The sequence below is a fragment of the Mobula hypostoma genome, unplaced genomic scaffold, assembly GCF_963921235.1.
Source record: "Mobula hypostoma unplaced genomic scaffold, sMobHyp1.1 scaffold_201, whole genome shotgun sequence".
Taxonomy (NCBI): Eukaryota; Metazoa; Chordata; class Chondrichthyes; order Myliobatiformes; family Myliobatidae; genus Mobula; species Mobula hypostoma.
This window is the reverse complement of record NW_026948195.1, coordinates 22802-47274: the sequence shown is the minus strand read 5'-3', so window position 1 is coordinate 47274 and position 24473 is coordinate 22802. Positions and strand designations below refer to the sequence as shown.

The following is a 24473-nucleotide window of genomic DNA, read 5'->3' as shown; positions in this document are numbered from 1 at the left end:
ACCGTTTAAATAATAATCTGCTCTTCCATTTTTCCTTCCAAAGTGGATGACCTCGCATTTACCAACATTGTACTCCATCTGCCAGACCCGTGCCCACTCACTTAACCTATCTGTACATATCTCTCTGTATCTTCTGCACAATTTACTTTTCCACTCAATTTGGTATCATCAGCAAACTTAAGCGATACACTAGACTCGGTTCCCTCTTCGAGATCGTTAATATATATCGTGAACAGTTGCAGGCCCAGCATCGACCCATATGGCACCACCGCTCACCACTGATTGCCAACCAGAGTAACACCCATGTATCCCAACTCTGCTTTCTTTCAGTTAACCAATCCTGTATCCATGCTAATACATCACCCCAACTCTTTGCATCCTTATCTTATGGATAAGTCTTTTATGTTGCACCTTATCAAACACATTCCAGAAATCCAAGTAAATAACGTCCATCTGTTCCCCTCTATCCACTGCACTTGTTATATCCTCAAAGAACTCCAGTAACTTTGTCAAACAAGATCTGCCCTTGCTGAATCCATGCTGCATCTGCCTGATGGATCCATTTCTTGCCAGATGTCTCGCTATTTCTTCTTTAATGATAGCTTCAAGCATTTTCCCAACTACAGATGTTAAACTAACTGACCTGTAGTTACCTGCTTTTGCCTACATCATTTTTTGAACAGTGGCGTGACATTCGCCATCTTCTAATACACCAGAACCTGCCCACAGTCCAGAGAATTTTAGTTTATTTTCTTTCCTTATTCCCTTTCTTTATTAGTTGCTTGATGGGTCTTTGTTGCTTTTTAAAGTTTTCCCAGTCTTCCAGTTTCCCACTACTCTTGGAGGCTTTCTATTCACACACTTTTAGTTTGACACCTTCTTTAATTTCCTTAGTTATCCAAGATTGGCTCTCCCCACCCTTACTGTCCTTGCTTTTAACTGGAATATACTTTTGTTGAGCACCGTGAAAAATCTCTTTGAAAGTCTTCCACTGCTCCTCAATAGTCCCACCATATAGCCTGTGTTCCCAGACTACTTTTGCACCCTCCATTTGTATGGGAAACTCAGTCATACTGTGATCACTCTTTCCAAGAGGATCCCTAACTACAAGATCACTAATTTTAACCTTCTCATTGCACAGGACCAGATCTAAGATAACACATTCTCTTGTAGGTTAAGTAACACGCTGTTCAAGAAAGCCACCATTTATGCGTTCTATGAAGTCCTCCAGAAGACTGTCTCGACCAACTTGATTCACCCAATCTATGTGCAAGTTAGTCTCCCATGATAACTGCTGTTCCATTCTTACGTGCCTGAGATATTTCTGTTTATTGCCTGTGCCACTGTAATGTTATTATTTGGTGGCTGATCGACAACTCCCACCAGTGATTTTTTTTTCCCTTACTGTTCCTAATCTCTACCTAGGTGGACCCAACATTCTACTCCTTAGATCTTATATCGTCTCTCGCTGTCGCACTGATCTCATCCTTAGAGCGCTACCCCACCTCCCTTCCCTTCCTGCCTATCATACCGTATAACCTGATATCCTTGGATATTTAATTCCCAATCTTGACTTAGCTGAGAGGTTGCTTTGAGCTGAGCTTTAAATCATCCACAAGATGTCAGCTCAGCTGAAATCATCTACATCGCGTAGATTAAATCATTAGTCCCACCTAAGGTGACTTAGCACGTCAACCAAGAGAAACTCTTACAGGAGTGGAGGATGATGACGTCTGCAGTCCTTCTGGTGACTTTGGCTTCACCAAGATCAACAGGGTCGGATTCTTCTGCAACTGGGACTCTTCTTGCAGGTTCTCTTCAGGGAACCCCAGTTCTTTGAGGAGCATTTCCTTCTGCTCCTGCCTCTGCTGAATTTCCCTGCGTATCTGCCTGGAGAGATAGCGAGATTTTCAATACCAAGCCATTGTACCAATATTAACAATACCCTCTCCCACCCCTTCAATCTTCCAACCTTATGCCCAGTAGGGACAGCATGCTCGGCTGTTCCAGAGGGAGCAGTACCGGGGGCAAGAATCACCCGTGAGTCTAACATTGAGGGGGGTGGGGTGCTCTTTGACATAGGAATGGGAAGTGTACCTGACCTTGCACTCAACGTCAGTAAGACCAAAGAACTGATTGCAGACCTCAAAGGGTAAGACGAGGGAACACACATCAGTCCTCACAGAGGGATCAGAAGTGGAGAGAGTGAGCAATTTCATGTTCCTGGGTGTCAACATCTCTGAGGATATCGATGCAGTTACAAAGAAGGCACAACATCGGCTATATATCATGAGGAGGCTGAGGTGATTTAGTAGGTCTGCAAAGACACTTGCAAATCTCTACAGATGTACCAAGGAGAGCATTCTAATCAGCTGCATCACCATCTGGTATGGTGGGGGAGTGGGCACTGCACAGGACTGAAAGGAGCTACAGAAAGTTGTGAACTCAGTCAGCTCCATCATGAGCACTAACCTCCCCAGCATCCAGGGCATCTTCAAGGAGTGATGCCTCAAAAAGACGGCCTCCACCATCAAGGACCCCCATCGCCCAGGGCATGCCTTCTTCTCACTGCTACCATCAGGGGGGAGGGTACAGGAGCCTGAAGGCACAAACTCAACAATTCAGGAACAGCTCCTTCCCCTCAGCCATCAGGTTTCTGAATGGACAATGAAACCATGAACACGAGCTGACTACTTTCCTCCCCCTCTTTTTGCACTACTTAATTAATTTAACTGTTATATATATACACACACACAGTAATTCACAGTTTTGATTATTATGTATTACATTGTACTGCTACCACGTAACAACAAGTTTCACGACGTACCCCAGTGATATGAACCAAATTCTGATTCTGTTCTGTTCCGTATCACCAGTGATGAATCACCACACTTGATCAGAATCAGGTTTCACATCATTGACATATATTGGGAAAGTTGTTGTGAAACTTGCGACATAAAAACACTAAGTTGCAATAGGAAACATACTAAAAATTAAACTAAATGAGTAGTGCAAAAAGACTGCAAGAAACAGTGAGGTGGTGTTCCTGGGCTCAATGTCCATTCTGAAATCCGGTGGCACAGGGGAAGAAGCTGTTCCTGAATCGTTGACTGTGGGTCTTCAGGCTCCTGTACCTCCTCCCTGATGGTAGCAATGAGAAGAGGGCATGTCCTGGGTGGTGGGGGTCCTTAATGATGGTAAGAATATATAGCTGTGGAGGGAGAGAACATAGAACCTGACAGCACAGTACAGGCCCTTCACCCCACGATGTGGTGCTAATCTTTAACCTACTTTAAGGTCAATTTAACCTTTCCCTTCCACAGAGCCCTCCATTCTTCTATCATCCATGTGCCCATCTAAGAGTCTCTTTAATGTCCCTAATGTATCTGCCTCTACCACCACCCCTGGCAGGGTGTTCCATGCACTCACTACTCTCTGTGTGAAGAATTTACCTCTGACATCTCACCTATACTTTCCTCCAATTACCTTAAAATGATGCCCCCCTTCCACATTAGCCACTTCCAACCTGGGGAAAAGTCTCTGACTGCCCATTTGATCTATGCCTTTTTCATTTCCTTCATCAAGTCACCTCTCACCCTCCTTCGCTCCAAAAAGAAAAGCCTCAACTCGTTCACCCATTCCCATAAAGACATGCTCTCTGATCTGGGCAGCATCCTGGGAAACCTCCTCTGCACCTTTCCAATCATGAGGCAACCAGAACGCGAACAATTGTGTTGTGGGTAGTGGGGAAGTGGTGTGGGATTAGAAAGTGGGTGAAAGGATTGGGGAGGGATTATAGAGGGGTAGTAGAGAATGTGGTTAAGACCATAAGATGCAGCTCAGAATTAGGCCATTTGGCCCATCAAGTCTGCTCTGCCATTTCATCATGGCTGATCCATTTTCCCTCTCAGTCGCAATCTCCTACCTTCTCCCCTTATCGCTTCATGCCCCGACCAATCAAGAATCTATCAGCATCTGCTTTAAATATACCCAATAACTTGGCCTCCACAGCCAGCTGTGGAGCAAATTCCACGGATTCACCACTCTCTGGCTAAAGAAATTCCTCCTCTCCTCCTTTCTAAGAGGACACTCCTCTGCCTCTGTTCTGAGGCTGTGTTTCCTGGTCCAAGACTCTCCCTCCATAGGAAGCATCTCCCACATCCACTCTTTCGAGGCCTTTCACCGTTTGACAGGTGATGGGACACTGGGTGGCTGTGGGACACTGAAGAGGGAGGGAGGGAGGGGGCAGGACTGGGAGGGGCAGTGTAAACCTGCCTGACATATTCTTCCCGAGCCTTGGAGTCAACTGTTTCCAAGAACTTCTCGTATTTCTCTGAAGTGGAGCTCGGGTAGATCCTTTTGAAGTTCCCCATGTTTTCGTCTTCGTACTTTTCCACCTGTTCCACCCAGGTAGCCTGGTTGTTTCGTGTCTCGTCAGCTCTAATATGAAAGCAAAGAGGAGGTGTCAGTTATTCCTTTGAAAATCGATCTCTTACCATAAGACCAGAAAACACAGGAGCAAAGTGAGGGCATTCAGCCCATTGAGCCTGCTCCAGAATTCCATCACGGCTGAGATATTTTCCTTCTCCAGCCTTCTCTCCATAACCTTTGACTCCCCCCTTACTAAACAAGAACCTATCAACCTCCACTTACCCAATGACTTGGCCTCCACAGCCATATTTTGCAATTATTTCCACAGATTCACCACCCCCAGCTGTAGAAATCCCTCCTCGTCTCTGTTCGAAAAGGACATTCTTGTATTCTCAGGCTGTGTCCTCTGGTTTTAGATTCCCGTACAGAAAGAAACGGCCTTTCTACATCCACTCTGCCTAGGCCTTTCAATATTTGATAGATTTCAATGTGATCCTCCCACATTTTTCTAAACTCCAGCAAGTACAGGCCCAGGGCCATCAAATGCTCCTCAAAACTTAACCCTTTCATTCCCAGGATAATTCTTTTGAATCTCCTCTGGACTTTCTCCAATGCCAGCCCATCTTTTTTTGATGTTAAAGGGCTGAAATGGTTAGCACGAGAGGGCACAGTTTTAAGGTGCTTGGAAGCAGATACAGAGGAGACATCAGGGTAAGTTTTTTTACACAGAGGGTGGTGAGTGTGTGGAATGGGCTGCCGGCAACGGTGGTAGAGGCGGATATGATAGGGTCTTTTAAAAGACTCCTGGATAGGTACATGGAGCTTAGAAAAATGGAGGGCTATGGGTAACCCGAGGTAATGTTTAAAGTAAGGACATGTTCGGCACAGCTCTGTGAGCCAAAGGGCCTGTATTGAGCCGTACGTTTCTATGTTTCTATCATTATGTGCTGGGTCATATGACATCATCATTATGTGCCGTGTTGTATGACATGGGCGATCCTGGTCCCACGGCCATGATTGGGCCATGGCCCCAAGGGAAGCAGGGATTTAGATTCTTAGACCACTGGGATCTGTTTTGGGGCAAGGATGAATTGTACAAAAGGGACGGGTTGCACCTTAACAGGCGGGGGACCAGCATTCTGGCAGGCAGGTTTGCCACTGCTACATTGGTGCGTTTAAACTAAATAGTGGGGGGGAGGAGAGGAAATATAAGGATGGAGTTAAAGGGAAAGAGAGAATAAGGAAAGTTAAGAAAGACAACAGAATTAACGGGGGTAGAAAGCTCAGGAAGGGATCGGAGAGTATGGCTAAGTGCAATAAGAATCGATGTGAAAGGAGAGGGGAGTACTGTAATGCATTAAAAGTATTATATGTCAATGCATGGAGTATAAGAAATAAAGTGGATGAGCTTGAGGCTCAGTTGGAAATTGGCAAGTATGATGTTGAGGGAATAACAGAGACATGGCTGCAAAAGAAGGACCAGGGCTGGGAAATAAATATTCAAGGGTATACGTCCTATCGAAAGAACAGACAGGTGGGCAGAGTGGCTCTGTTGGTGAGGAATGAAATTCAGTCCCTTCCAAGGGGCAACACAGAATCAGGAGATGTAGAGTCAGTATGGATAGAACTGAGAAATTGTAAGGGCAAAAAGACCTTAATGGGAGTTATCTGCAAGGCCCCAAACAGTAGCCTGGATATAGGGTGCAAGTTGAATCAAGAGTTAAAATTGGCATGTCACAAAGGTAATGCTATGGTTGTTATGGGGGATTTCAACATGCAGGTAGACTGGGAAAATCAGGTTGGTCCAGACCCCAAGAAAGGGAGTTTGTGGAGTGCCTCTGAGATGGATTCTGAGAGTAGCTTGTACTGGAACCTACCAGGAAGAAGGCAATTCTGGATTTAGTGTTGTGTAATGAACCGGATTTGATAAGGGAACTCGAGGTAAAGAAGCCATTAGGAGGCAGTGACCATAATATGATAAGTTTTCAAATACAATTTGAGAGGGAGAAGGGAAAATCGGAAGTGTCAGTATTGCAGTTGAACAAAGGGGACTATGGAGCCATGAGGGAGGAGCTGGCCAAAGTTGACTGGAAAGATACCTAGCAGGGATGACAGTGGAACAACAATGGCAGGTACTTCTGGGAAGGTGCAGGATCAGTTCATTCCAAAGAGGAAGAAAGATTCTAAGGGGAGTAAGGGACGACCATGGATGACAAGGGAAGTCAAGCATAGTATAAAAATAAAAGAGAAGAAGTATAACATAGCAAAGATGAGCGGGAAGCCAGAGGATTGGGAGACTTTTAAAGAGCAACAGAGGATAACTTAAAAGGCAATATGGGGAAAAAAGATGAGATACGAAGGCAAGCTAGCCAAGAATAGAAAGGAGGATAATAAAAGCTTCTTTACGTATGTGAAGAGGAAAACATGTTAAGACCAAAGTTGGGCCCTTGAAGACAGAAACGGGTGAATTTATTATGGGGAACAAGGAAATGGCAGACGAGTTGAACAGGTACTTTGGATCTGTCTTCACTGGGGAAGACACAACCAATCTCCCAGATGTAATAGTGGCCGGAGGACTTGGGGTAACAGAGGAACTGAAGGAGATTCACATTAGGCAGAAACTGGTATTGGATAGACTGATGGGACTGAAAGATGGTAAATCCCCAGGGCCTGATGGTCTGTACCCCAGGGTACTTGAGGTGGCTCTAGAAATCTTGGATGCATTGGTAATTATTTTCCAATGTTCTATAGATTCAGGATCAGTTCCTGAAGACTGGAGGGTAGCTAATGTTATTCCACTCTTTAAGAAAGGAGGGAGAGAGAAAACAGGGAATTATAGACCAGTTAGCCTGACATCAGTGGTGGGAAAGATGCTGGAGTCCATTATAAAGGATGAAATAGCGGCACATTTGGATAGCAGTAACAGGATCGGTCCCAGTCAGCATGGATTTACGAAGGGGAAATCATGCTTGACTAATCTTCTGGAATTTTTTGAGGACGCAACTATGAAAATGGACAAGGGAGAGCCAGTGTACCTGGACTTTCAGAAAGCCTTTGATAAGGTCCCACATAGGAGATTAGTGGGCAAAATTAGAGCACATGGTATTGGGGATAGGGTACTGACAGGGATAGAAAATTGGTTGGCAGACAGGAAACAAAGAGTAGGGATTAATGGGTCCCTTTCAGAATGGCAGGTGGTGACTAGTGGGGTACCGCAAGGCTCGGTGCTGGGACCGCAGCTATTTACAATATACATTAATGATTTAGATGAAGGGATTAAAAGTAACATTAGCAAATTTGCAGATGACACAAAGCTGGGTGGCAGTATGAAATGTGCGGAGGATGTTGAGATAATGCAGGATGACTTGGACAGGTTGGGTGAGTGGGCAGATGCAGTTTAATGTGGATAAATGTGAGGTTATCCATTTTGGTGGCAAGAACAGGAAGGCAGATTACTATTTGAATGGTGTCAAGTTAGGAAAGGGGAAGTACGACAAGATCTTGGTGTCCTTGTTCATCAGTCACTGACAGAAAGCATGCAGGTACAGCAGGCAGTGAAGAAAGCTAATGGCGTAACAAGGGGAGTTGAGTTGAGTATAGGAGCAAAGAGGTCCTTCTGCAGTTGTACAGGGCCTTGGTGAGACCACAACTGAAGTATTGTGTACAGCTTTGGTCTCCAAATTTGAGGAAGGACATTCTTGCTATTGAGGCAGTGCAGTCGAGGTTCACGCGGTTAATTCCCGGGATGGCGGGACTGTCATATGGTGAAAGATTGGAGCAACTGGACTTGTATACACTGAAATTTAGAAGGATGGGAGGGGATCTGATTGAAACATACAAGATTATTAAGGGATTGGACACGCTAGAAGCAGGAAACATGATCCCGATGTTGGGGGAGTCCAGACCCAGAGGCCACAATTTGACAATAAGGGGTAGGCCATGTAGGATGGAGTTGAGGATAAACCTTTTCACCCAGAGAGCTGTGGATCTGTGGAATGCTCTGTCTCAGAAGGCAGTGGAGGCCAATTCTCTGGATGCTTTCAAGAAAGAGCTAGATAGAGCTCTTAATGATAGCGGAGTCAAGGGATATGGGGAGAAGGCAGGAACAGGGTACTGATTGTGGATGATCAGCCATGATCACAGTGAATGGCGGTGCTGGCTCGAAGGGCTGAATAGCCTACTCCTGCACTATTGTCTGTTGATTGTTCTTGGCAAAGTTATCTACAGAAGTGGTCTGCCATTGCCTTCTTCTGGGCCAGTGTCTTTAAAAGACGGGTGACCCGAGTCATTATCAATACTCTTCAGAGATTGTCTGCCTGGCGACAGTGGTCACATACCCAGGACTTGCGATCTGCACCGGCTGCTCATCCACCACCTACTCCCTGATCAGGGGGCTAACCAGCTGCTACATCTTGTCCAAGGGTGACCTGCAGGCTAGAGGGGGGAAGGGGCACCTTACACCTCCTTTGGTAGAAACATATCTCCGCCCTCCCATGCAGAACTGCTCACAATACTCCAAGTGCGGTCTGACCAGTGCCTTGTAAAGCCTCAGCATTACTTCCTTGGTGATATGTTCTAGTCCTCTCGAGCGCAGTCTAGCCCACAGTCCTCACTCCACCTCTGCCTGCCTGCTGAATCTACCTCCTTTCCCCTTTGTTGCAGCTCTAAGCAGCAGCAGGAATTTCTGACACAAGAAAGTCTGCAGTTGCTGGAAATCCAAAATGCTGGAGGAACTCAGCAGGTCAGGTAGTATCTGTGGAAGGAAATAGACAGTTGACATTTCGGACTGAGACCATTCATCGGGACTGGAAAGGAAGGGGAAGATGCCTGAATAAGAAGGTGAGGGGAGGAGAAGGAGGATAGCTGGGAGGTGATAGGTGAAGCCAGGTGAGTGGGAAAGGTCAAGGGCAGGAGAGGAAAGAATCTGATAGGAGAGCAGAGTGGACAACAGGAGAAAGGGAAGGAGCAGGGGACACAGAAGGATGTAATAGGCACATGAGAAGAAAAGAATGGAGGAAGGAATAGTGAAGAATGGGGGGGGAGGGGTTGAAATTTGTTTTCCAGAAGGAGAAATCGATATTCATACTGTCACGTTGGAGGCTACCCAGACACAATATAAGGTGTTACTCCTCCACCCTGAGGGTGGACTCACCTTGGCATGAGGAGGCCGTGGACCGACACGTGGAAATGGGAATCAGAATTAAAATCTCTGGCCAGCAGAATGTCACGCTGGTGGCGGATGGCACAGAGGCGCTTGGCGGCTATGCCTGAGCAGTGGGAAAATGTGGAACTTTAACATGTGCAGGGAATAGCAGCGATACTTTGGAGGGGAAGCTTTTATAGAAGGATAGGAGAGGCCAACATTAAGATTGAGGATCAACTTTATGCACCAGATAAGTTTGCACGTATTTGGAATTCACTGCGTGGTGTTGGTCAGGGCATGACAGGCGACAAAATCCAACAATGTACAACAATTATACAGAATAAAGAAAAGAGATTCCGCAGGTGCTGGAAATCCAAAGTAACAGACACAAAATGCTGGAGGAACTCAGCAGGTCAGGCCGTATCTACGGAAAGGAATAAACAGTCAATGTTTCTGGCCAAGACCCTCCATTAAAGAATAAGGAAGTAGACAAAGGTAAGCCAGAGGTTAAAGTTTGGATATGGAATATAATGTGCATAAATATATAAATACCCAGTATGGATTTACAAGGTAGACAGCGTATCAAAATGTGGTTTATAGTGTTTACAGTTCAGTGCAGTGACAGGGTAATAGTTAGAGGGGGTTGGGGGTCGGGGGGGGAGTAACTAGGATGGTTGAGCAGATGAACTGCCTGAGGGGAAAAAATCTTTTGAGATGGCATGAGGTCTCTTGTTTTCAGAAACCCAAGGTGCTTTCCCGAAGGGAGCTTTTGGAAAAGTGAGCTTGCAAGGTGGGTACAGTCTTCAATGATTTTCCTGCCCACTTCTTTATTCTGAACGCATACATCGGCTTCCCCTTCTGGGGAAATAGTCCTTCCCCCTTCCCTCTGCTTCTGTTTCCCACTCTGGCCTCTCACCTCTTCTCACCTGCCGATCACCTTCCCCTGGGCACTCCTCCTCCTTCCCTTTCTCCCACGGTCCACTCTCCTCTCCTATCAGATTCCTTCCTCTCCCACCCTTCACCTTTCCCACCCACCTGGCTTTACCTATCACCTTCCAGCTATCCTCCTTCCCCTCCCTCCCCACACCTTTTTATTCCTTTCCAGTCCTGAAGAAGGGTCTCGGCCCAAAATGGCGACTGTTTGTTCATTTCCATAAGAGGAGCAGAATTAGGCCATTTGGCCCATCGGAGCTGCTTTGCCATTTGATCACGACTGATCCCTTCCCATCTCAGCCTCAATCTCCTGCCTTCTCCCCATAACCCCTCATGCCGACTAATCAAGGATCTATCTGCCTTAAATATACCCGATGACTTGGCCTCCACTCCCATCTGTGGCGATGAATTCCACAGATTCACCACCCTCTGGCGAAAGAAACTTCTCGTCATCTCCGTTCTAAATGGGTGCTGCCTGGCCTGCTGAGTTCCTCCAGCACTTTGTGTGTGCAGCTGAATTTGACAGCAGGAATATTCATTAATTATTGTTGCCCAACGTGGCACTCTTCAGTCTTTCAGTCACCTGTACTCCCGCGACCACCAGATCTTAGGCAGCTGTTCCTTCTTTCGCGGCCTCTCTTCCTCCATGTCTTTCTGCCGGCCACAAGCTGCAAGGTTAATCATGCAGAGTGTATCATAAAGAAGATCCTCCTTCACCTCTTGATCAAGCTTGGAGTCGGTCATAGAGCTCAGTGAATGCTTAACCTGCAACGTTAATAATTAAAAATTAATAGTGTTGGCCAAAAAGAACAACAGTCCACAAATCAGTGAATTCAAATGAATCAAGGGCAGTGGAAGTAGGCAAACAAACTGTCTTTGTTCTTGCCACATGCTGAAAGGAGGTGGAGGTGGCCATTTTGTGAGACTGTCCTTGCACACCCTCCATTTTGTGAACTCTTCGATTCTAGCTCTGGGATTATCTAATCAGAGCAATTGAATGTGGACGCAAGGAGTTTCAGCTAACAACCGGCTAACCCGGGACCATTCTCAGACAAGCAGCTATTTATAATGTAAAGTGGCAGACTTGGAGAAGAAATCTACAACCTCATTAGGCTCAGTGCCTGGGTCAGCTACCTTAACTGGTTTGAACCAGGCCGAGTTGAAAAAAACAAAGGCACGGGTCTGGGGGCAAAGACCATTGAACAATGCTGGCTGGAGCCCTGGACCAGAGCCATTAAGAAGGTGACCCAGGTAGGGTGCCACTTCTCAGCCCAGTTTTGCATCCTATCAATGTCCCGCTGTAACCTCTGACAGCCCTCCACACTATCCACAACACTTCCAACCTTTGTGTCATCAGCAGATTTACTAACCCATCCCTCCACTTCCTCATCCAGGTCAATTGGTGGCCACCGGGAGGTCCTGTTTTTCTCTGGTGGACGGACTGTAGGTGCTCGTTGAAGCGGTCTCCCGAACTGGGCCGGGTCTCTCCGATATACAGGAAGCCACACCAGGAGCACCAGATACAACAGATGACCCCAACAGACTCACAGGTGAAATGTCACCTCACCTGGAAGGACCGTTTGGGCCCCGAATGGTAGTGAGGGAGGAGATCCAAGTGCAGGTGTGGCACTTCTCCTGGTGGCCACCAATTTTAATTCTATTTCCTATTCCCATTCCAACATGTCAGTCCATGGCCACCTCTACTGCCACGATGAGGCCACACTCAGGTTGGAGGAACAACTCCTTATTCCGTCTGGGTAGCCTCCAACCTGATGACACAATTTCTCCTGCTTCCAGTAATGACCCCCCCCACTTCACTATTCCCCATTCCCATTTTGCTCCCTCACCTTATCTCCTTACCTGCCCATCACCTCCCTCTGGTGCTCTTCCCCCTTCCCTTTCTTCCATGGCCTTCTGTCCTCTCTTATCAGATTCCCCCTTCCCCAGCCCTTTATCTCTTTCACCAATTTCTCGGCTCTTCACCTCACCACTCCCCATCTCCTGGTTTCACCTATCACCAACAACCTTGTATGTCTTTGTGTCTGTGTGTGTGTGTCTTTGTGTGTATCTGTGTGTGTGTCTGTGTGTTGCTTTGGATTGCCAGCCTCTGCAGATTTTCTCTTGTTTTTAATCACCCTCTGGTGTCTTCCTCTCTGGAACCATTTTAATGTGGATTTAACTATGGACAAATGCCAGGTCTTTGTCTATGGGAACTATCATAAACGACCATGGTCCTCCACCCATCTACAGATGCACATCTTCCATTGTGTCATAGCCTAAGAGCACTAAAAGACAGAAGTAGGCCAATTGGCCCATCTAGTCCATGCCAAAATATTATTCTGCCAATTCCTATCAATCTGCACCTATACCATAGACTTCAATACCCCTCCCATCCACATACTTATCTAAACTTTTCTTAAATGTCGCATCCGCCACTTCCGCTGGCACACTCTCACCACTCTCTGAGTGAAGAAGATCCCTTTCATGTTCCCCTTAAACATTTCACCTTTCTCAATTAACCCATGACCTCTAGTTCTAGTCTCACCCATCCTCAGCGGCAAAAGCATGCTTCCATTTACTCTATGTTCCTCATGGTTTCGTACACCTTTATCAAATCTTCCCTGATTCCCCTGTGCTCTAGAGAATAACTTTCCCTGTAACTCAGGCCCTCGAGACCCAGCAACATCCTTGTGAATATTCTCTGCTATCTTTCAAATCATTGATATCTTTCCTGTAGTTAGGTGACTAGAATACTCCAAAGTAGACCTCACCAATATCTTCAAGAGCTTCAATCTAACAACTCAGCTTCTGTACTCAACAATTTGATTAATGAAGACCAATGTGCCAAAATCTCTCTTTATGAACTCATCTATCTGTTTCGACAGGGAGCACATTTTGGGATAACGGTCAGAAGTTGGTTTAACTTTTTTTTACCTTAAGGCTGTCATTGTCAAACAGCTTTTGCACTGTGTTCTGCTCTTCTACTCAAAGTCAAGTTCAAAGTAAATTTATTATCAAAGTACATATGACCATAGGCATATGTTGATTCACTGAGATTCACTTACCTGAGGACATTCACAGTATTTAATAGGAATCAAACAAAACATCCAGAATAAATAAATAAACAAACAATAAATATCAAGAATATGAGATAAAGAGTCCTTCAAAGTGAGTCCATAGGCTGTGGTAGCAGTTCAATGCTGAGATGAGTGAAGTTAAGCGAAGATATCCCCTTTGGTTCAAGACCCTGTACCTTCTTCCTGATGGTTGAGTGGGGTAATAACTGTTCCTGAACAGTTCTATTGAACTGCTGCTGCTAAGTTAACAAATTTCATGACACGTACCGGTGATAATAAACCTGATTCTAATTCTGATCATATATGCCAATTTGCAACTGTGCCACAAGTTCATCGACCTTATTCTGTACACTGCACAAATCCAAATATAACACCTTTTCGATAACAATAATAATGGAAAAGTGGAAAAAAACAATAATAATGGGAAAAACACAGTAAATATAAATACATTAGATAGCTTATATGCATAGATTGATTGTATGTCCATAAAGTGACGCTGGGCACAGGAGTTTCTGTACATAAGGTGACTCTGACAGGAAATGATAAGGTAGTGGTGGTTGCGGGTGTGTGGAGAGGTGGGTTAGTGGGTGGGGTGTTGATCAGCCTCAGTACCTGGGGACTTACTGACTGCCCATTACAGCGCTGGTGTTTAGGACAACAGTGAAGGTCCTCCATCTCTGGTGGTGTTCAGAGATTCCTTGATCATGCCCGTAGCTTCCTCTCCATTTTCACTGCTGTCGGACATCTAAGTCCCAGGTGGAGACTCAGGAACACCGCCACACTCAGATGTAGGAGGATTCTTCATTGCTGTTTGCGTAACAGTTTTGTTTTAGTGGTCAGTGCTGTTAGTGCTGAGTTGAGCCCTCGAACCTGGAGGACTGGTACACCGCTCTCAGTCTGGCCTCTACCCTTTGACCTGTTTGTCATGGGTGACCCTACCAAGAGCCAAAGCCTAAAGCCCTGGCTCCAGCGTGCAGACCTCTCCGGGTCATTGATGGACGCAAGCCTCCAAACCCTACAACACGGTTGTGGTCCTCTTGGAGGACTGTTTGGGGAAAGTAACAGTTTTTGAGTCTGGTGGTCCTGGTGTGAATGCTACAGAGCCTCCTCCCTGATGGGAGTGGGGACAAACAGTGAGCAGGGTTGGTGGGATCCTTCACGATATTACTGGCCATCCCATCATGATGTTACATTTGCATGTTTTATGCAGTCACCTAAATTATCTGCTTAATCTTTATGTATCCCAGAGGCGTGCATACCTTCATCAGCCAGGGTTTCAAGGTGTGGTCCAGCAGGATGTCAAAGCCGAGGAGCTGAAAGCAAGCACTCCCAGACACGTGATTTCGGAAGCAGGTGAAGTAGGTGTTCCTCAGGGCCGGATACACAGACAGAATGGTTTTGATGATCACGTCTTCAATACTGCTCCACAGCACCTCCAGGTCATAGTCATTGCTCCCCATGTACTGGTTAAAAAAAGACAGCTTTCTGCAAGAAACAACATTTTACAGAGCCGTCAGTTCTAATCTATCGCAGGCCACCGTTCATCCATCGGATGGCATTGCCAAGTGACTTCGCCGATCAAGTACTCTGCCCCACCATTTGTGTTATTGTGTCAATAGCACTGCAAGCCACAAGATAGACTGTGTATCCATTGAAGGAAATATCAGCTCTCTTGATTAATTTCCCCCCTTTTTGACAGGATTTATTGGAATGATTTCTTGCTGATTCATAGTTGCCACGAAGAGGTTGACTGCACCCTGAACCCACAATATTCCATCTTGTCAAGTTGCCTGGTGGTTTACATTCACAGTCAGAAAGCACTACAGTAAACAAACAGGCCCTTTGGCCCATCTAGTCCATGCTGAATCATTAATCTGTCTGGTCCCATTGACCGGCACCCAGTCTGTAGCCCTACCATCCATGTACAAATTTATCTTAAATGTTGAAATCGCACCTCCATCTATCTCTTCTGCTGGCAGCTTGCTCCATACTCTCACTACCCTCCGAGTGAAGAAATTTCCCTTCATGTTCCCCTTAAACTTCTCACCTTTCACCCTTAACCCACGAGCTCTAGTTCTAGTCTCACCCTCCCAAGCTCCGTGTAACAAGCCTGACGTAACGAATCAGTGTTTCTAGAGTCATTGTCATAGAAAGGTACAGCACAGGAACAGGCCTCTTGGCCCATCTAGTCCATGCCAAAACCTGCTAAACTGCCGACACCCACTGACCTGCACCAGGATCATAGTCCTCCATCCTATCCAAACTTCGCTGAAACGTTGAAACCCAGCACACATGCAGCACTTGTGTTGGCAGCTCATTCCACACTGGTCACCACCATCTGAGTGAAGACGTTTCTCCTCATCTTTCCCTTAAACTTTTCATCTTTCACCCTAACCCGTGATCCCTGGTTGTGGTCACACTCAACCTCAGTGGAAAAAGCCTGCTTGCATTTAACCTATCTATACCCCTCATAATCTTGAATATTTCTGTCAAATCTCCTCTCAACCTTCTACATTCTAAGGAAGAAAGTCCTAACCTATTCAATCTTTCCTTATAACTCAGGTCCTCCAGACCCAGCTACATTTTTGTAAATTTTTCCTCTACTCTTTCAACCTTATTTACTATACATCTTTCCTGTAGGTAGGTGACCAAAACTGCATACGATACTCCAAATTAGGCCTCACCAATGTCTTATACAACTTCAACATAACATCCCATCTCTTGTACTCAATACATTGATTTATGAAAGCCGATGTGACAACAGCTTTCTTTCTACCTGTGACACTACTTCCAACGAATTTTGGACCTCTATTCCCAGATCCCTTTGTTCTACCGCACTCCTCAGTGCCCTACCATTCACTGTGTAAGACCTTCCCCGGCTGGTCCTACCTAAATGTAACACCTCGCACTTGTCTGCATTGACTTCCAGCTGCCATTTTTCAACCCATTTTTCCAGCTGATCCAGATCCCTCTGCAAGCCATGACCGCCTTCCTCACTGTCCACTATATCCTCAAACGTGGTGTCATCTGCAAATTTACTGATCCAGTTAACTACATTATCATCCAGAACACTGATAGAGATGACAAACAACAATGGGCCCAGCACTGGTCCCTGCAGCACACCACTGGTCACAGGCCTCCAGTTAGAGAGGCAAACCTCTACTACTACTCTCTGGCTTCTCCCACAAAGCTAATGTCTAATCCAATTTACAACCTATGCTGAATGCCGAGCGACTGAACCCTCTTGACCAACCTCACATACGGGACCTTGTCAAATGCCTTGCTAAAGTCCATGTAGACAACATCCACTGCTTTGCCTTCATCCGCTTTCCTGGTAACTTGCTCAAAAAACTCTCCAGGATTGGTCAGACATGATTTACCATGCACAAAGCCATGCTGACAACCTGAATCAGTCCCATGTCTATCCAAATACTCATATATCCAGTCCCTTAGAATACTTTCCAATAACTATCCCACTACTGATGTCAGACTGAGCAGTCTGTAATTTCCTGGTTTATGTTTAGAACCCTTCTTGTCACTAAGAATTATTTAAATATCTCTGCTAGGGCCCCTGCAGTTTCTGCACTAGCCTCCCCCAGGGTCTGAGGGAACACCTTGTCAGGCCCTGGGGATTTACCCATCCTGATTTTCCTCAGGACAGCAAGCACCTCCTTCTCTGTAATTTGCACAGGGTCCATGAACTTACGGCCCATTGCAAGCAATGGTAAGGCCACAGCAGTGTTGTAGGCCTCAAATATGAAGAGGAAATGGGAGATTTCCCTCACTAAAGAGCATTTTAACAACAACTCAATAGTTGCCATGTTTTACAGACCTTTATTCCAGATTTATCCCATCACTTATGTAAATTTGTCTGCCTTCATGGGATTTAGCTCACATTTCTTTGTTCTAGATCCATGGTTCTTGCTGGACACGAAATACCAGATTGGGACGATCCCAACCAGCGGGACATCCTGAGAGATAATCCAGTCCAGGTACATTCCCCGTGGCAAGGGACATATAATTGACTCCTGCTCATTATTGTCATTATTTATTGATCATTAATAATGACTCCTGTCTGCAGATTTGAATGAGAGAGTGTTTAGCATTGTCTTTCCACTCACTTTTATCTGTTTTTTCAGTCACGGTCCAGTCAGTTGATTCCTCATTTCTGTTCATTTCCTTTTCCCCGTGTTTTACCTGGCTCCTTGACTAAGGCACCTGATTCTCATCTGAACTGGAAACATAATAACTCCGGCTTACATCTACTTGGGACTGGACCGTCACCTCAGCCAGTGCGGCAAAGCACGTTTCGGGCCGCTGAGAATAGTGGACTCTAAGTTGCCTCGGTGCCTGGGGTTGCTTTGGGAATTCTGTCGTCTCGTGTCCAGCTGAGTATTGCCGGCCGTTTGCCGCTATTTCGAGTCAAGATACGAACAAACTGTCGTTGTTTGGTTTTGTAGTTTCGTGTCCTGCTGAGTATTGCTGGCCGTTTACTGCTACTCCGAATCAAGATACAAATTGTCTGTCGTTGTTTGGTTTTGTTGTTCTGTGTCCAAGTTCCGGCTCCGTATCCGAGTCCGAGTCCAAGTCCAGGCTCCGTGTCCCAGTCCCAGTCCGTGTCCGAGTCTGGGCTCCGTATCCGAGTCCAGGCTCCATGTCTGAGTCCGAGTCCAGGCTCCATGTCTGAGTCCGAGTCCAGGCTTCGTGTCCAAGCTGCATAACCAAGCTCTGGGTCCGGGCTACTCCAGTTTGTTGGCCATGTAAGCATCTAATCCTCACTTTCCGGCCTTCCTCGCAACTATTAATAAACACACTTCTGTTAATGCTACCTCCGTGTCGGTGTTCTGCACTTGGGTCCGCTTCCAGTCGTCTATTGCAACAATTTCAGCTTCACTCCGTTCCTTAAGGTTGTTATAGCCATGGGGTGGTAGTGGGGACGAGCTCCCGCTGCCTATTAAATGCTCCCAATGGCGTGTGCCTCAATATTGCCTCTGACAACCAAGTCACAGCTCCTGGCCTTCACGTGTGGCTTAGCTACTAAGTCCAGATATGGAGAGCAAGCAGTTGCCCATGTAGCAAGCTCCCCATCTCCATGCAGTTGATGAACCCAAAGGAACGGCAGAGAGCAACACAGCCTGGCACCAGCAGCATCGCAGGAGTTGCCAGTCAGTGTTGAGCTCAACGTGGGACTGCCGCAGATGTTTTCCCTCAGGGTTTACTCCTGAAGCCTTCCCTATGAGTGGGTGTAGTCGCAGGGCAATGGGAGGTTTGAGATCAGAGCTTTCCTTCTCCTAGATGAGGGGCCAGCCATGGTTGATGAGTCCCATCTGCCTGAAGCGACTGGATTTAAGATGCCATTAACCCATCTTTGCCCCTTCTCCTGTCAGTAGAAATGATTCCGCCCAGCTTAGTGGCTAAGCCACATGTGAAGGCCAGGAGCTAGACTTGGTTGTCAGAAGTTATTGGAGGGCATGGTACAGGATTCTAGGACAAGAGGGCATGACTTCAGGATTGAAGGACATCCATTTAGAACTGAGATGCAGAGAAATTACTTTAGTCAGAGGGTGGTAAATCTGTGGAATTTGTTGCCATGAGCGGCTGTGGGGGCCAAGTCATTGAGTTCATTTAAGGCAGAGATAGATAGGTTCTTGATTAGCCAGAGTATGGGGTGAAAGCAGGGGAGTGGGGATGACTGAAAGAATTGGATCAGCCCATGATTAAATGGCAGAGCAGACTCAATGGGCCAAATGGCCCACTTCTGCCCCTATATCTGATGGTCTTATAGCATGCCATTGGGAGCATTCCGCCAGTTATGACAACCTGAAGTAGTGGCAACAGAGTTAAGGGCTTCACTAAGCTGCTGCTGTGTGCTCCCCTTCCTTCTACAATGTGCCTGCTCGCTAAGGTTGTTGCGTGAGTGAAGCCAGCGGAGAAAATTACTGGTAGATACAAAGCAGCTTCTTTATTCGACAAAACAAGGTAGAGAAGGCATTTTATGGAGACACTTCTGGTCGAAAGGTCTGGCCGGCCTGACGTGGGGCTCGATATTTTAAGTGCCAAATGGCAAAGGGCAACTCCATACTTACAAAGCATGGACAATGCTTTCTTTGAAACTACATTCGACCTTCACGCCTCCTGATTCACAGCCACACCACACACACCCAAATTAATTTTAATCACCATTGTCAACTGGGATTCATGGCTTTTAGGAACCCATTGTTCAGAGCTGGCCACACGTTCAGACTTGGTCACATGTTGGCATGTGGCCAAGTGGTTAAAGCGTCCCTCTAGTGATCTGAAGGTCGCTAGTTCGAGCCTTGGCCAAGGCAGCGTGTTGTGTCCTTGAGCAAGGTACTTAACCACACATGGCACTGGTGTTAACGCAGAGCAAAGCTGTATGTGTCCTAATGCCCTTCCCTCGGACAACATCGGTGGCGTGGAGAGGGGAGACATGCAGCATGGGCAACTGCTGGTCTTCCATACAACCTTGCCCAGGCCTGCGCCCTGGAAAGCTTCCAAGGTGTAAACTTCCAAGGGGAACCTTCCATGGTCTCACAAGACAAACAGATGCCTACATATAAAGTTCAGATCTGCACTCCAAATAAAATCCACAACACATATTCAGATATGAAGACTGGTAGCCAAATTCAATTGCTAAATGTCTATGTCCTAACCCCAAAAATCACTCCAACACTGACCTTCTATAATGTGCCTGCTTGTGGTGAAGGGTGCACCCTGCTGCATATGGTCTCACCTTTTACTGCCTTTCTTTTCATCCGGGACAAAGTTCTTCATACGCTTGTTGATGGCGTAATTGGTGAGGTGCATGCAGACGTCATCCTGTGAGAGGCAGAAGATAAAGATGTTGGTTTCTCAGTCAGGGACATTGCCCTCAGTTATCACGTCACACTAACGCCATCCCAGCCAGAAGCTGCTCAAATGCTATTTTCCCCATTCCTCTCGGCTTCACTTTTCCTGTGGTGAAGAAGAGCAGTCGGCAGGTGACAAGAAGGTGAAACTGAAGGAAGCCTTGCATCTTAAAGCAGTTTTTGCAGCCCCAAAACATCGCCAAGTCAAAGGATCGCTCATCTGAAGCGCAGTGCATAAGGATGGGTGCTGTCAGTCAGAGCAAGGATGCGAGGCTGAGGCTTTATAACTCAGACCGAACTTTGGAGTATTGAGAGCAGTTCTGAGCCCCTTATCTAAGAATTGGTGAGCTGGCATTGGAGAGGGTCTGGGGGAGGTTCGTGAGAATGAAAGGGTTGTCATTTGAGAAGCATTGCTCCCTCTGGGCCTGTATTCGCTTAAGTTTAAAAGGATGATGGGGGATCTCAACGAAAACCATCAAATATTGAAAATCAACGTGGAGAGGATGTTTCCTGTAGTGGGAGGGGGGAACTGGGAACTGGGAACTGGGAACTGGGAAGTCAATTGGTGAAAGAGATAAAGGGCTGGAGAAGGGGGAATCTGATAGGAGAGGAGAAAGGGAAGGGGAGGGAGCACGAGTAGGAGGTGATTGGCAGGTAAGGAGATGAGGTGAAAGAGGGAAACAGGAATGGGAATGATAAAGTTGGGGGCAATTACCAGAGGTTAGAGAAGTCGACATTCACGCCATCAGGTTGGAGGCTACCCAGACGGAATACAAGGTGCTGCTTCTCCAACCTGAGTGTGGCCTCATCGTGGCAGTCGAGGACTATCACAGCTGTCTCTAAGAGCAGAGGGCAAAGCCTCAGAATAGAAGAACTTCCCTTTAGGGCAGAGGTGAGGAATTTCTTTAGCCAGAGGGTGGTGAATCTGTGGAATTTGTTGCCACGGACCGCTGTGGAGGACAAGCCATTGAGTGTATTTAAAGCAGAGGTTGATAGGTTCTTGTTTAGTCAGGGCATCAAAGGTTAACAGGAGAAGGCAAGGAGAAAACAGTCGAGAGGGATAATAAATCAGCCATCCTGAGCACAATCCTCCCCACTTTCGAGACGTCTTCAAAAGGCAACATCCATCTTGAGGGACCCTCGCCACCCAGGTAAAGCCTCTTTTCATTTCTACCGTCAGGGAGGAGGTACAGGAGCCTGAGACACACACTCAACAATTCAGGAACAGATTGCTCCCCTCCGCCATTAGATTTCAGAATGAACAACGAACCCATGTACAGTACCTCAATAACATTTGTCTCTTGGTCTTGTTTTGCACAACTTATTTAATTTTTAAAATTTATTTCTTTTTGTAATTTATAACTTTCATTACCTCGTACTGCAATGTACTGCTGCCGCATAACCTCAAATTTCATGGCAAATGACAATGATAGTAAACTTGATTCTGATTCCAATTCTGGTCATGAAATATGGGCTGAGTTTTTCTTTTCGGAGTAGTCCACGCCATAAGATTGTAACTTGTAGGGGCAGGATTGGGCCATTTGACCCATCGAGTCTTGTCTGACATTTCATCATGGCTGATCTATTTTCGTCTCAGCCCCAATCTCTGTATCCATTTATGCCCTGACTAATCAAGAACCTAACAAGCTCTGCCTTAAGTATACCCGACCACTTGGCCTTCACAGCATGTAGTAACGAATTCTACAAATTAAAGAAATTCCTCCTCATCTCTGTTCTAAATCGACATCCCTCTACTCTGAGGCTGTGTCCTCTGGTCTTGGCCTCCCCCACTATAGGAAACATCCTCTCCACATCCACTCTGTCAATGTTTTTCAACATTCGATAGGTTTTGTTGAGATTTCACCTCATTCTTTTAAAATCCAGTCAGTTAAGGCCCAGAGCCATCAATTGCTCCTCATATAATAGGCCTTTCAATCCCAGAATCATTTTTGTCAACCTCCTTTCAACCCTCTCCAGTGTCACCATATCCTTTCTGGGGCCCGGAACAGCTCACAATACCCCAAGGGAGGGAGGCCTCGCCAATGCCTTCTAAAGCCTCAAGGAGGAGAAACCCTGCAGATGCTGGAAATCTGAGCAACACACACAAAATACTGGAGGAATTCAGCAGGCCAGGCAGCATCTATGGGAAAGAGCAAAAGGTTGATGTTTCAGACCAAGACCCTTCATCAGGACAGATGAGAAGTTAGAGCAAGAAGGTGGGGGGGAGGGGAGGAAGGAGTACAAGGTGGTAGGTGATGGGTGAAACTAGGAGCGGGGAGGGGGGTGAAGTAAAGAACTGGGAAGTCAATTGGTGAAAGAGATAAAGGGCTGGAGAAGGGGGAATCTGATAGGAGAGGACAGAAGACTTTGGAAGAAAGGGAAGGGGAGGGAGCACCAGTTGGAGGTGATTGGCAGGTAAGGAGATGAGGTGAAAGAGGGAAACAGGAATGGGAATGGTAAAGTTGGGGGCAATTACCAGAGGTTAGAGAAATCAACATTCATGCCATCAGGTTGGAGGCTACCCAAACGGAATACAAGATGCTGCTCCTCCAACCTGAGTGTGGCCTCATCGTGGCAGTCGAGGACTAACATGTCAGAATGGGAATGGGAAGCAGACTTGAAATGGGTTTTTCTGGCAGACGGAGTGTAGGTGCTCTGCAAGGCGGTCTCCCAATCTGCGTCGGGTCTCACTGACATACAGGAGGTCACACCAAGAGCATCAGATACAGTAGATGAACCCCAACAGACTCACAGGTGAAGTGTTGCCTCCTGAATGGCAGTGAGGGACGAGGTGTAGTGTCAGGTGCAATGCTTGTTCCACCCACTTGCCCTACACCTCCTCTCTCACTTCCATTCAGGGCCCCAAATACTCCATAGATGCTCCTGGGCCTGCTGAGTTCTTCCAGCATTCTGTAAGTGTTCCATATAAAACATTATATCCTTGTTTTTATGTTCTATTCCTCTCAAAATGAATGCTAAGACCTTCCTTATCACTGACTTAACCAACAAATTAACCTTTATAGAATCCTGCTTGAAGACTCCCAAGTCCCTTTGCACCTCCGATTTTTGAGTTTTCTCTCCAGTCATACAATTGTCTATGCTTTTAAGTTTTCTACCGAAGTGCATGACCATACACTTCCCAACACTGTTTTCCGTCTGCCACCTCTTTGCATATTCTCCTATACTGTCTAAATCCTTCTGCACCTCTCTGCTTCCTCGATACTACCTGCCCCCCCACCCCCACCGATCTTCCGATCATTCGTTAACTTAGCCTTGAAGCCATCAATTCCATCATCGAAATCCTTGATATATAATGTAAAAAGAAGTGGTTCCAACATAACATCCCAACTTCTGTACTCAGTACCTTGACTTATGAAAGCCAGTGTGCCAAAAGCTCTCTTTAAGACCCTACCTACCTGTGATTTCTTTTTCAAGAAGTTACGGATCCCTCTGTTTGAACGCATTTCTCAGTCCTAACGTTCACGGCATTAAATTCTCTGTACTACCATAAAACCATAAGTCACAGGAGCAGAATTAGGCCATTTGGCTCAGCGTCAGCTCCGCCATTCAATCATGGCTGATCCTTTTCCTCCCCTCCTCAACCCCACCACCCAGCCTTCTCCCCGTAACCTTTGGTGCCACGGCCATTGAAGAACTAATCAATTTCTGCCTTAAATACACCCAACGACATGTCCTCTACAGCTGCCTGTGGTAACAAATTCCACAAATTCACCACCCTTTGACTGAAGAACTTTCTCCGCATCTCTGTTTTAAGCGGATGCCCTTCTACCTTGAGGTTCTGCCCTCTTGTCCTAGACTCCCCCACCATGGGAAACATTCTTTCCACATCTACTCTGCCTAGGACTTTCAATATTCGAAAGGTTTCAATCAGATCCCCTCTCATCCTTCTGAATTCCAGTGAGTACAGACCCAGATACATCAGATGTTCCTCATATGATAACCCTTTCATTCCCAGACTCATCCTTGTGTACCTCCTCTCAACCCCCTCCAATGCCAGCACATCTTTTCTTAGATAAGGAGCCCAAAACAGTTCACAGTGGTTAAGGTGAGGCCTCAGCA

The 24473-nt window shown here is 46.3% G+C and overlaps 1 protein-coding gene across 1 annotated transcript in view; it reads right to left on the bottom strand.

The window, feature by feature from the left end:
* LOC134341778 (tubulin polyglutamylase TTLL13-like) overlaps positions 1-24473 on the bottom strand; it is a 55093-nt gene that overhangs the window by 16639 nt on the left and 13981 nt on the right. Inside the window, exons 4-8 of the mRNA XM_063039700.1 lie at positions 20279-20364; positions 14784-15009; positions 11031-11212; positions 4272-4440; positions 1713-1886 (exon numbers count right to left, since the gene is read on the bottom strand). Coding sequence (XP_062895770.1) covers positions 1713-1886; positions 4272-4440; positions 11031-11212; positions 14784-15009; positions 20279-20364 — 837 coding nt within the window. The remainder of the gene's footprint in view (positions 1-1712; positions 1887-4271; positions 4441-11030; positions 11213-14783; positions 15010-20278; positions 20365-24473) is intronic.